This window comes from Pantherophis guttatus, chromosome 1 (assembly GCF_059756535.1).
Source record: "Pantherophis guttatus breed Tessera chromosome 1, ASM5975653v1, whole genome shotgun sequence".
NCBI lineage: Eukaryota > Metazoa > Chordata > Lepidosauria > Squamata > Colubridae > Pantherophis > Pantherophis guttatus.
This window is the reverse complement of record NC_142063.1, coordinates 212,334,143-212,348,228: the sequence shown is the minus strand read 5'-3', so window position 1 is coordinate 212,348,228 and position 14,086 is coordinate 212,334,143. Positions and strand designations below refer to the sequence as shown.

At 39.8% G+C, this 14,086-nt stretch overlaps 1 protein-coding gene across 5 annotated transcripts in view; it reads left to right on the top strand.

Moving 5' to 3' along the window:
- The window catches only part of GREB1 (growth regulating estrogen receptor binding 1), a 98,617-nt gene that overhangs the window by 40,831 nt on the left and 43,700 nt on the right, over positions 1–14,086 (top strand). For 2 of the 5 annotated variants that reach the window (XM_034432114.3, XM_034432112.3), the window contains exons 3-4: positions 297–428; positions 3,793–3,969. In XM_034432114.3, coding sequence (XP_034288005.2) covers positions 297–428; positions 3,793–3,969 — 309 coding nt within the window. The remainder of the gene's footprint in view (positions 1–296; positions 429–3,792; positions 3,970–14,086) is intronic. The other 3 variants (XM_087882374.1, XM_034432113.3, XM_034432115.3) reach the window with 2 other exon arrangements.

Genomic DNA, 14,086 nt, shown 5'->3' with positions numbered 1-14,086 from the left:
TCTATCTCTATCTCCATCATCTCTATCTCTATCTAATCTATATCTCCATAGTTGTCTTACCTTGTCCTGTCCGTCTGCCCATCCATCCATCCATCCATCCATCCATCCATCCATCCATCTATCTATCTACCTATCTACCTATCTATCTATCTTATCTCTCTCTCTCTCTATCTCTCTCTTACAAATAAACAACGGCTGTAAATATGGAACAGCTGTTACTAATAAAGTTATCTTGCTTGCTGAGCCTAAAGTGCAATTTATCTGAGTTCCAGTGATAGTGCTTGTGATCTCTTTAGCAGGCAATAGGTTAGATAATGAGGAAGAGGAGGAGGAGGAAGATGATGATGATGATGAAGGTTCAGAAACAAGTAGCCCTCCTGTTACTTATCAGCTGAAACCACCACCTGAAGGTTGTTGCACTACAGATGGTAAGGCATTAATGTTGTTTGGATGGTTAATTTACAGGCATGCAATAGACTAGCATTTCCCAACCATCACTTCCAGGGCTTAGTTCCAAATGGGCTGCGGCCTGACACCAGGCCGTAGACTCAGGGTTGGGGATTCCTGTTATAGACAGTTAAGATATATATATATTTTATATCAGCAACATGGACTTATTTCTTTAGCATAAAATGGAACCAAATTGTAAAATCCAGACAGAGCTTGATTTTACATGTAAAAATACATAATACTGATAAGGAACGAGTCCCTTTCACTGTTTCCATAAAATGTAAGACCTGGTTTTAAGTTTTATTATGCTGCTGGTAAAATTGTATATTGCAGCATCCTAAGTGGTCCATATGCTTTCTGTACACCAATTACCATATTATTTTAAAATATATATGGCAAAATAGACTGATTATAAGCTGACCTTTTTCCTACATTCCAATTTTTTTCCATTGTGAGGGAGTACAATATATTTTCATTACTATCTCAGTTTTCACATAGCAGAGTGTGTACTTTTTAAATGGTGGATCAGTCATTAAGGAGCTCAGACTGAAATTTTCCACTTCAATAAAACTTATCCTTAATCAAAAGCTTTTATATATTATGTCCACATATTTTATATTTTTATTTATACACAATATGTGAAAATGTCAGTATATATTAAAAAACCATGGGATTTGAAAAATAGAATTTAGATCAAGTTTAATATATACCTGTAATCCATCTCCTCCCACATATTTGTTATGCCAGGTATAAAAATGTTTTGTTAAATTATTGATTACAATCAAAATTCTTTAATTTAATTTGTAAATTAAAAATATTGAGGTATAACTGTAAGAAAAGAAGAATGTATATTGGCAGAATATATTCTAGATCATCGGTAAATGGCATCGTTCATAGAAAGCATATATCCAAGTTTAAAAATTGAACCAGTTCCCATGATAGATTTTAAGATCAAGTTTAGTGAATGACTGCGTGCTAATATGGTTTGATATGAAGTTCTTTATATTGATCAACTACATTATTTTTTTAAACCTGGACATTATTTGAAATAGGTAATTCTTGAGATTTATTATATGCTGCTACACTGCATTTTTTTTAATGTAAAGCATTGTTTTCTGTTTGGAAATGACATATTGGCTCTTCTGGTGCCAGCATTAGCTTTAGGCATTAAAAATAATCCTATTTGTCACATTCTGTCACAGTCTATTGTATAGTACATCTTCTAACAAGCCCAGGCTGTCCAGGACACTAGAAGACAGTAATATATAGCTTTATACTAAGAAAGTTGGCAAGGCATCGGAGTCTGAATGTGGTATATGACTTAGCCTTCCATCCTTCCGAAGTTGGTAAAATGAGGACTGAGATTGTTATTGGGGGCAACAGGCTGACTCTGTAAAGCGCCTAGAGAGGACTGTAAAGCACTGTGAAGCGGTATATAAGTTTAAATGCTATTGCTATATACTCAGGAAGACTTAGTGGTGTTCCTGCAATTTGCCCTAAATTTCATATAAGACTATATAAAACAAAGAGCTTTTGAAGGTTTTTATGTATGCTGAATGTGACCATGACAGAATCAAGCAATCATTCCTTACTGAGGAACAGAAGTTTGTTGTCAAATTTGTATCGTCTGCCCAATAAATGAAAAAGTTGTTTCAAAAAAGAAAATATCATGCTTATGTAAAAAGAGCCTTGGTGGCGCAGCAGACTAAAGTGCTGTTAGGTAGCACCAGCTGCCTGCAATTGTTGCAAGTTCAAATCTCACCAGGCTCAAGGTTGACTCAGCCTTCCATCCTTTCGAGGTAGGTAAAATGAGGACCTGGTTTGTGGGGGCAATAAGCTGACTTTGTATAAAAAAGAATACCGCTTGGGGGGCCCCCGAAAGCCCTACTAAACAGGTATATATAAAAGTATGAAGGCTATTGCTTAACACATTGTAAGACACCCTGAGTCTCTGTAGTAGAGTGGCATATAAACCGAACCAATAAATGAATAAATAAATAAATAAATGTGTTTCAAATAATAGGTAAGTGCTTGACTTACAACCATTCACTTAGTGACCATTCGAAGTTACGACAGCACTGAAAAAAGTGATTTATGACCGTTTTCCACACTTACGACCATTGCAGCATCCCCGTAGTCACGTGATCAGATTTCGGACACTTGGCAACTGGTTTATATTTATGTTGGCTGTGGTGTCCCAGCGACCTCTTTTGCAGCCTTCTGACAAGCAAAGTCAATGGGGAAGCCAGATTCGTTTATCAACCGTTTTACTAACTTAACAACTGCAGTGATTCACTTAACAACAATGGCAAGAAAGGTCGTAAAATGAGTTAAAACTCATTTAACAACTGCCTTGCTTAGCAACAGAAATTTTGGGTTCAATTGTGATCGTAGGTCGAGGACCAAAATTCTGTGAATTGGAACCTATTTGTCCCACCTATTTGCTAATGTTGCCAATTGCTGAAAAGAATATATAAAACATGTAGGGGATAATTTTCTCAGAAAATTGCACATTGCACTCTTTGCACGTGGGATATAATAAAACAATGACAATGCAATATTTGAAGAGCAAATCTACACTCTTATGAACATACGAACAGAAATACCCTCTTATCCACTAAAAATGTTTTGACTCCAATCCAAGGTTAAAATGATAGCTAGGTCATTTTGGCTTACCAGTGCCTGAACTATACCTTGAATTACTGGGTTATTTTTACACATTTCCACTGCCAGTTTTTAAAAAAAAAAGTTTATCAGGGCTTTGCCAATACATCCTGATTATCAGTATTTGAATTAAGGAGTTTTGCCTGAAGGTTAAAGAAAAATAAATAGTTTTGAGCAAGTAAGTGAACTTGCTCAGTTGGGGGTGGGGTGGGGGACGAAATGCAAAGGTTGATTAAAATATAAATTCTGAGTCTTCCCCTCTCTTCCTCTTTTTTAAATGTTACTTTTTTGTTTGTGCAGTTTTAAAAATGGTAAGAGAACTCTTGATAATGAAATGAGGGGAAAAAATTCCAAGCTGAATTTCCCTTCCCTTTTATCTTCCCACTTTAAAGCAGATTTCATCATAACTAGCTATTTGTTATCTTTTCTTTGTTATTACTTATTCTTCTGTTTACATTTTTTGGGTAAACTTTCTGTGCAAACGTTTTCCAAACTGCTGGTTTCTTTTGCCCCTTTATGTTCATGCGTCTTCTTAATATACGCTGCTGCATCTTTCATTGTAGAATCTTACATCAATCTAATTAGGTGCGTCTTATAGATGATGAGCTATTCATACTCCCCAACTTTAACTTTGTTTTTCTGACAAGCTTGATGAAGAATCTTTCTCTTCCTCTCCAGGTTTCTGTCAGACGGGTAAAGACCTCAGGCTAGCATCCATTTTGAATGAACCAATTGAAGTGCCTTCAGGATTTTTACTGGTTGGTGCAAAGTCACCAACCTTACCTGATCACCTTTTGGTGTGTGCTGTGGATAAGCGATTCTTGCCTGATGACTATGGCCATAATGCTTTACTAGGTGAGTGGGATTGGTAATTTGTTGTCATTCAGCAACATTAGCTGAACAATCTCATCGTCTGCAGTTTGCTGTCTTCTCCTCGAAAAAGTACAATATGAACATGAATACCAGTACAAAGGTTTTGACTCTAGTCTACACTTAAAAACATAGTAAGGTCATTTTGGCTTACTGATGCGTGGATTATTTTTGCACATTTCCACTGCCATTTTTTTTAAAGTTTAAAAAAGTTTTAAAGTTTTTAAAAGTTTCCTTTCTTTTGCCTTGGAATGCTTTTATTTTAAGATATGAGGTCTGTAAACTAGAATGGAATGGAATGGAATGGAATGGAATGGAATGGAATGGAATGGAATAGAATAGAATAGAATAGAATAGAATAGAATAGAATAGAATAGAATAGAATAGAATAGAATAGAATAGAATAGAATAGAATAGAATAACAGAGTTAAAAGGGACCTTGGAAGTCTTCTAGCCCAACCCCCTGCTTAGGCAGGAAACCCTTTCAGACAAATGGTTGTTCAATCTCTTCTTAAAAACTTCCAGTGTTGAAGCATTCACAACTTCTTGAGGCAAGTTGTTCCACTGATTAATTGTTCTAATTGTCAGGAAATTTCTCCTTAGATTAATATTTCCAAATCAAACTTATTTACGATCATTTTAAGATGTATTCATAAACCTTGTCCTTGTTACATAAATCTACCTTGCAAGTTGCCATTTGTGTATCTGACCTTGGAAGTTTAGTCAATCTGATAGGAGGCAGTGGTTGTAGATCTTAGACTTGGACTTGGACTTGGACAGGAAAAAGAAGGCTGACCTAGGTCTAATCTGTCTCGTTTGCTCTTCTAGCTTGTTTTAGTTACAGAACTGCTGACTGGCAGGGGGAAAAAATGGGATAAATCAGTCTCAAAAGAATGCAAAATAAAGATGGGATGTACAGATAGATGTTAGTGAAATTAATTTTGTGAGTGGAAGAAGATGTCAATCCAGAGTAAGCTCTGAAAGAAACTAGGTTGGTGCTAAACAAATCCATTAATAAGACTTTTAACAGCTACAGCTCAGATTTAGTGTATAACTTCAAAGAAAACACAATTACTTCTCAAGTATATTTTGAAACTTTTCTTAGAAAGCTATTTTCCATACTGTATATATTTCATCCTTTTACTGGACAGGAAAAGTGTTTGATGTTTGAGTGGCTGTTAGTTGTATTACTAGGCAACAAAGATCTACAGAGGCCTGCCAATAAAAATCAAAGGAAAACCACGTGAACCCATACAAATAAATTTAAGATTTCAGTTTATAGCCAGCTCTGTGGGAAGGGGCAGAGTAGATAACTTTGTCAAGCAATAATATGTTTTGCTGTAAGATCTTGCTGTCTTTGATGGGTTACAATACAATTGGGCTGTAATAGTAAAGGAATTAAAGGGGCTATAAATTAGCAATGTGTTGTCATTTTAAAGATACAGGGAGTAGTGTTGAACCACTCAGCCCATTCATTGCTCCTGCTATTAACAGTTTAAAGTTCCTAGGGTTGTTAAATCAGAGGAAGTAGTATATGTGTTAATTGCATGCTAAACTACAGGAGAAAAGGATAGTAAGAAACATTTGGTAATAATAACTAATGCTACATTTGTACGTACATTTCTGAGTATGTTAAATTGAACACTGTGTTCCAGTAATTATACATATCAACATTCTTCTTTACATTATGTACATATTCTTTACATTGTTTACCCAGTGACCATTTTGAGTTCCCTTCAATTCAGTCTCTTTCTAAGCTTTTGAATCTGTGACATCTGCAGCAAACCAAAACAACAACACTTACGCAGTGATGTTTTATTAGTGTTGCCCTGCATCTGATGTCTGATGAAAGTTGTATTACTTGCATGATGAAGCAGTCCCATGTTTTTCATCATTTCCTGCTAGCTCTGTCAATGCCCATGATTTAAAGAATTTGAAGCAGAAGTTTATTTATTTACTTACAAGACTTGGTGGGGGGGGCATTCCAATTAGATGTCTCTGAGACACATTCAATTCTCCAATCCATAACAGGAATTAAAACACTACAAAATCCAGTTTAAAAATAAATATCTTATAATAAATAATATCATAAAACTGGAAGACCTACTCAGTTCCTTCTTGATAGGTGTAGCAAATTGGTCCCCATGGCTTGATGGAACAAATTTTTACTGATTTGTTGAAAGCCAGGAGGCAGGGGACTGTGCAAATGTTGGGGTTAATACTGTTCCATGCAGGGGATTGGTAACTGCTTCTGTGGTCTATGAGGATGGCAGTCTCTGAATGAGGAGACATATAAAGAGTTCCTCCCCTTTATTGGGTGGACAGTTGTTATTGGGAAACATTGGTTTTGCAGATGCTTAAGTCTGACCATGTAGCACTTTAAAGATGTCAGCCTTGAACGGTACCCCAAAACCAACTGGCAACCAGTGCAACTCTCAGAGTAGACGTGATACATGGGTGCTGTGAGGTGCACCCAAAACAATTCAAGCTGCCACATTCTGGATCACTTGTAACTTCTGAATGCTTTGGAGTAGTCCAGTTGAGAGGTAGCCAACGAAAAAAAAAGTCTTAGTTTCTGGTGTTTTCCAAAGCACCAGAAGGCAAGACAAGAAACAATGGATGGAAACTAATCAAGGAGAGAAGCAATTTCTAGTAATAAATGTTCTGTCCTACACATTGGCAATAAAAATCAGAACATCAAATACAAGTTGGGTGGAAATGATCTCATAGATGACACTCACTCTGTCAAGGACTTAGGAGTACTCATCTCAAACGATCTAAGCCCCAGAGCTCACTGTAACAGCATTGCCAAAAGGGCACTAAGAGTTGTTAACCTAATTTTATTTATTTATTTATTTATTTATTTATTTATTTATTTATTTATTTATTTATTTATTTATTTATTTATTTATTTTATCATATTTATATACCACCCTACTCCCAGAGGACTCAGGGTGGTGAACAGCCAAGATAAAAATACAAATAACATACAAAAGTTAAAAGCTATTAAAAATAGATTAAATAATTTGGGCTCAAAAACAAATTTAAAAACATCCAATTTATGTAAAACATTTAAAACCCAATTTAAAAGGGAGAGTTAGGCCAGAGCAGCCTGTTGGAATAAAAACGTTTTTAGGGCACGGCGGAAAGTGCGTAAGTCTTGGATCCTCCGTATCTCCGGAGGATTCTTCTCCTGTTATATTGTATTGCTAACTAAAGCATACAAAACCTTTGCCAGACCAGTTCTTGAATACAGCCCTTCCGTCTGGAACCCACACACTTTATTTCGGACATTAACATGATTGAGCGGGTTCAGAGGTATTTCACGAGAAGGGTACTCCACTCCTCTACTCACAATAGAATTCCCTATGCCACCAGGCTTAAAATTTTGGGCTTGGACAATCTGGAATTGCGCAGTTTGCGGTTCGATTTAAGCATAGTACACAAAATTGTCTGCTACAATGTCTTGTCTGTCAACGACTTCTTCAGTTTTAACCAATAGTACATGGGCAAACAATCGATACAAACTCAAGGTAAACCACTTCAAGCTCGATTGCAGGAAATACGATTTCAGCAACAGAGAGGTCAATGCCTGGAATGCTCTACTCAACTCCATTGTTACAGCCTCAAACCCTCACAGTGTCAATTTCAATTTCAAACTGTTTACCGTGGACTTCACTCCCTTTTTAAGAGGTCTGTAAAGGAGGCATGCATAAGCGCACCAGCATGCCTACCGTCCCTGTCTTACTTTGTATTTACTTCCTTTGTTTATGTTTATGTTCATACCTATACTTGTCATCTTGAAGATGTTTGACAAATAAACAAACAAATAAACAAACCAACCAACCTGGAATTAACTTCCTAACAGTGAGAACAATTACCCAGTGGAACAGCTTGCCTTCAGAAGTTGAAGGTGCTCCATCACTGGAGGTTTTAAAGAAGAGACTGTACAGCCACCTATCTGAAATGGTATAGGATCTCCTCCTGGAGCAGGGGATTGGACTAGAAGACCTCCAAGGTCCCTTTCCAGCTCTATTTTGATTGATTGATTGATTGATTGATTGATTGATTGATTGGATGATCAACATCAGTAGCACTTCCCATTCCCAGCAGGGTTGCAAATACCACACAAGATGAAGTTGTGCAAAAGCTCTCTTGGCCACAGCTCCAAGAGCTGTGAATCCGAGAGGACCCCTAAATTGAGAACCATTTAGTTCAGGGGAATACAGTCCCTTCCAGTACTAAACCTAGAATCCAGTAGAATCTGACTAGCATTAGTAGGCCTTTAAAACTATGTTTCTTTATCTTACTAAGATTGAGTTTTAGCTTGTTCCTCCCTACCCAGTGTCAGACAATTTTTGGGTACTTAGACAGCACTTTCACAGCATCTCATACTGAGCCAGGGGTTGAGATATAATGTTGGCTGACTTAGACTTCCGGAAGGGAGGGGTGGAATGGAGAACGGATACATTTCTGAACAGTGGAGACCTGTCTGAGGCAGAGACTAGTGACAGGGTGTCAGAGGAGGACAGTGGAGTCTCTACATGAGAAGCCAGATTATCCACATGGGCTCTGAAGGACTTGGGAGTAAGCAAGTGCAAGCAACTTGGGAGTAAGAATGCTGGGAGCCATGGGGGAAAAAAATCATGCTCAGCCTGAGCAGAGCCTATTTAAGGATACTAGGTTTCCCAAATTTTTAAAGCACATTTGAAATATCACAACTTCAAAAACTATAGAGGTCTTCTGAATAATAGAATTATACCAGTTGATGAGTGATCCTTGTACCAGGATTAAAATTTAAAGGTAAAATCAAAGAAAGAAATACAAGGATTTAAAAATAATTAAAACCAAAAGACTGGCTAAGAAATTAGGAAATTAAGAAAGTTTAAAACTAACTAGAGAGACAATTGAATTTGGAAATTAAAGTGTTTTTGAAATAATTAAGTAAATAATATAAATCTCCATAGGAAAGAGGATTGGTTAGATGTGACAGAAACATTACACCAACAGTAAAAAAAAAAATTTAGACAATGTGATATTGCTGGATTTAAAAGAGAAACAACTTTGCTTGAGATTAGCTACAGAACAACCTGACAAAGACAATAAGGAGAAGGTTGCTGAAACCTTTAAAAATTAGATTAGGAGGAATATCACATGAATACAGAAGTGGACAGGTTATACAGATTCAGTGCAAGAAATAAAAAGTCAATACATGTACCAAGAAATTTATTTGTGCACCTTGTCAGGAAGAAGACAAGAAACCAGGCGCCGCAATAGTATCTTAGAGTTTCTCCTCATCTCATGCCAGCAACAAAAGTCTAATGCCATGATGGCAAACTTATGGCATGCGTGCCATAGGTGGCACACGGAGCCATATCATGCCATATCTGGGCATGCGAACGTTGCCCTAGCTCAGCTCCAGCATGCATCCGTGCTCTGGCCAGCTGATTTTCGGGCCTTTCAGGCACACCGGAAATCGGGAAACGGGCTGTTTCCGGCCTCCGGAGGGCCTTCAGGGGGGGAAGGTTGAAAACGGCCTTCCCCACACCCCCAGAGACCCTCCGGAGGCCAGAAATGGCCCATTTCCCAACCTCCTGTGGGCCTGGATGGCCTGTTTTTTGCTTTCCCCAGGCTCCAGAGGCTTTCTAGGAACCTAGGGAGGCCGAAAAACGGGCCTTCCAGGCCCACTGGAAGTTGGGAAACGAGCCGTTTCCAGCCTCCAGAGGGCCTCCGGCGGGGTGGAGAAGGCTGTTTTCACCCTCCCCAGGCTCCAAGAAAGCCTCTGCAGCTGGGGAGGATGAAAAACAGGGCTACCATGCCCCCTTGCCATCACATGCCAAAAGCGGGGGAAGCATTGGGGGGAGGTCACACGCGGATGCGCGGGTTGTATGTGCATTGAATTATGGGTGTGGGCACGCACGTGCACAACCCCCTTCATGCTCCCCCGCTTTTGGCATGCAATGGCAAAAAGGTTAGCTATCACCGGTCTAAGGTGTCTTTTTGTTTGCTTCACTCCCTGGAGCTAGACTTGGAAAATGACTTGTTTTAGTAATAGAACTGAATGGTCACTTCTGTTTAACAGTCATTTGTATAGAACTTGTGTAGAATTGTCACATAATCTTTTCCAGCTCCATCAGTGAAGGTTTTTTTTTTTTTACTCGCTGAAAACAGTACCCACATCCCCGAACAGAATTTAGTTCTGCGTAATCCTAAGGACATGGCTAGGGCAGCTTTAGAGCCAACTTAAAAGTGATTTTGCTCAAACGTTTCATAAGTAAATTACTTTAAGTGGTGTTGAGATGGGGGTCACATTTTTCTATCTCCTTCGGACTCTTATTTTCAATATCAACATGCATGTTTCCTGAGGGCATTCTGCTTATTTTCTCTGGTTGAAAGCTTTGAGGGATGATATTTGCAGTAGGAAACTACTGGGTTAGCCGAAAAAGATCTTTGGAGCATTTGTTAATTGATTGCACTTTTGATGGTGGGTGTGCCTGGAGGCATCCAGGAGCTCACAAGCAAAATGATTGTGCATTAAGTAATTTCTTGAGCAATTTTTTTGTCTTCCGGTACCTATTCATGATAAGCAGTGATGTGTCTGGAGGGCATAAATAAGGTTCATTTATTGCTTTTGTTTAAAAAGATTGCTTTTGGTTCCAGTTCACTGCCTCTATGACTTGCACTGGTCATACTTCTCTCTCTCTATCTCTCTCTTTCTGTGTATGTATGTTCAAATAACTATTCTGGAGTCGGCTCTTTTGTTAGGCAAACCACATCCTGTACTATTTTGTCTCTGAATTAATGCAATGAAGTAGGAAAAGCACTGCAGTACATGAAATTGGAATCTGTCAAATGGCCTTTGTACACACCTCTTAAAATCAGAACAATTAACAGAAATAAAGTTTTGGAGTTCTGCCTGTAGCATTTAAGATGTCAGCATCACTTGTTTTCTTTATGTGTCATCTTACAGTTTACTTAACTCATTCATTTTGCTGCTGGGACTCAAACATAGGCATTTAAAACTTTTTAATATAATAAAAATAGCAACAAAAGAAGCAAGATAACATGTCAAAACAATAGTATATGAAATTTGCTATAAAAACCAGCTGAAGCATTAGAAGAAACATGACTGGAAATAATGGTCTTAAACAGCTGCCTGAATAAAGCTTATATTAATAGTTTTCTCACCTATGCCTACCATCAGTGATGATGCCCCATTAATAGAAGAGTTTTTCTTGACCTGTGGAAGTCTTCCAATTTCTCTTGTGTTTTTTTCCCTTTGTTTTTTTTTTCCTTCCACAGTTAGATTCCCCCCCACCCCAATCCAAAAAGCTTCATTTTGACAGTTAATCTCCATTCTTAAGAAGAATTTCCTTCTTTCTGGGTTCAATGAGTAGTTGTCTGCTGCGAACTCCTCATAGGCGTAGGGAAGGGAATCCTGCCAGTAAACTCAATTCCAATCAGTTACCCCAACATCACCCTGAAGCAAGAGGTTGCAGAGTCATTAAAAAAACCCTGATAAAGCCAGATTTTGAAATAGTTCTCCAAACGACACTTAAGTTTGTTCACATATGCAGAGAATCCTTCACACTGTTGTACAACTGCTTCTCCAGTGTTGAACTATTTGGTTTTTAGAACATAAGATCCTAGTTTTAATGTCTTCTATTGTTGTCAGGGCTGCCTCCAATCAATTCCTAGGAAAGAAAACCCTTGACTCCATAGATTCAGAGAAAATGTACTTTTCCTAAGAATGAACTGAAAGCAGCAAAAGTCAGGCAAGGTCTGAAGCAAATGCACATGGAAAAGACAAATTGAAAATTATCCCAGAGCCCACTCCCTAGTACTCGGGCAGACAGAGTCCAATCATTAGCCAGGATGATGTTTTGAGAATGTCTCTGGTCCAGGTGCTCCACGCCTCCTTGTGCATGCCATTCCCAGGACGGTTGGCCTTGAAGATGTTAAACAACCCAAGCTGGCCTCTCGTGAGTCCAAACCTCCCCATCAGTTCCCAACAATTCAGCTCTCACACCATCTGCACGTTTCCCCTCCCAAATGCCCATTGCTCCCTCGCTTCCCTTTTCCATGGCAGCTGGCAGCAAGCTTGAAGGAGAGTGATGATGGCAAGACTGACAATTGTTTTCCTGTTCATTTCAGAAGAGCATAAGTACCAAAAGGAAGAGTCTCTTATAGTGCCTGGCAGTATCATAGGAACCCAATATTTTGTTGCAAAATTCAGCAGGGTAGTGAAATAATAAAGGAGTCTGGGCACAGGTGGAGTACATCTAAAACTAAAACACTTATTTGGGTCTTTGGCCCTGCCTTGAAAGGTCACAGCACTAAGAGGAATCATAGCACCTCAGATGTGGTCTGCCAGAATTGGCCAAATAAAATTAACAGACTACTCAACCTTTGGTCAGGGTTGATATGGGCTGGTTTTGAACCGATGACCTTGAGGTGAAAGGCCTTTATCAATTGGACTACAAATATTGATTTCTAGCCATCTTGAGGTCTCAGCCATATGACAGAGATAAATTGGAGCACCTTCTGGTTGGTTTGGCTTCAGTGACCTCTGATTTAACTACAATGCACATGGAAAATCTTTTTATTTAATTTGTTTACAAGATGAGGCTATTTGCCCTGCCCTGTGCTAGGTCCAGTTGCTTGTATAACTGGGCGTGACTTGCGATTCACATTCACTTACTGAATTGCTTGAAAATGTCATGCCAGAACAATTTGACCGTATGATCATTTTAGAAAGCCTCTCCTAAATATGGAAAATTCAGAAGTATTTTTATTCTGCATGCAAGTTTGCAAAATAACAATCCAACTGTGGGGAAAAAATATTGTCCCCTTATAGGAATTTTGGAAATGTACAGCATAATTCCACTTAGTTCTGCCTTTTAAGGGTTCTTTTAGGTCAGTGATGGCTAACCTTTTTTCCTTCGGGTGCCAAAAGTATGCGTGTGCATGCTATCGTGCACACACGTGCCCACACCCATAATGCAATGCCCCCCCGCATGCCCCCACCCCTCTGCACATGCGCACGACCCCCAGCATGCGCACACAATCCCTACATGAGCGTACACACATCCCCTTTTGGCCTCACATCCTAAAACAGTACTGGGGAGGGGGGAAAGCCTTTGCCTCCCAAAACGGATGGGGGGGAGGGAAAAAAAGCCTTTGCCTCCCAAAACAGCTGGGACGGAAAGCTTCCAAAACTGCTGGGGGGGGGAAGGGAAAAAAGTCTTTGCCTCCCAAAACAGCTGGGGGGGGGAAGCTTCTTAAAAGGTTGGGAGTGGGGGGGGGAAGCTTCCAAAACAGCTGGGAGTGGGGGGGGGAAAGCCTTTGCCTCCCAAAATGGCTGGGGGGGGAGGGAAAAAAAGCCTTTGTCTCCCAAAACAGCTGGGGGGGAAGCTTCCAAAACGGCTGGGAGGTGTGTGTGGGGGGAAGCCTTTGCATCCCAAAACGGATGGGCGGAGGAGAAAGCTTCTTAAAAGGCTGGGAGTGGGGGGGGGAAAGCTTCCAAAACGGCTGGGAGTGGGGGGGGGGGAAGCTTCCAAAATGGCTGGGAGTGGGGGGGGAAGCCTTTGCCTCCCAAAACAGCTGGGGGGAAGCTTCCAAAACGGCTGGGAGGGTGGGAGCCTTTGCCTCCGAAAACAGATGGGCGGAGGAGAAAGCTTCTTAAACAGCTGGGAGTGGGTGGTAAAAGCCTTTGCCTCTCAAAACGGCTGGGGGGGGAGGGAAAAAAAGCCTTTGCCTCCCAAAACAGCTGGGGGGAGAATCTCCGGAGATCTGGGAAGGTGCAGGCAGCAGAAAGTGAGCTGAAAGGTAGGACTCCCCAAGCATGCCTCTTTCAAGTCAGCCCCGAAAATCAGCTGGCCGGCGGGATGCGCATGCGCAGTGGACCTGAGCTAGGCAACGGCTTGCATGCCTGCAGGTGGCACGGGTGCCATAGGTTAGCCATCCCTGTTTTAGGTGAACATTTTATAGGCTTTTACATTTGTTCTCATTAATTAAAAAAGCAAACAAACTAGATTCTTTGTGACATTTCCTGACCGCCAGCCAGTCAGCTTTATTCATAATCGGTCCTCTTGTACAAACT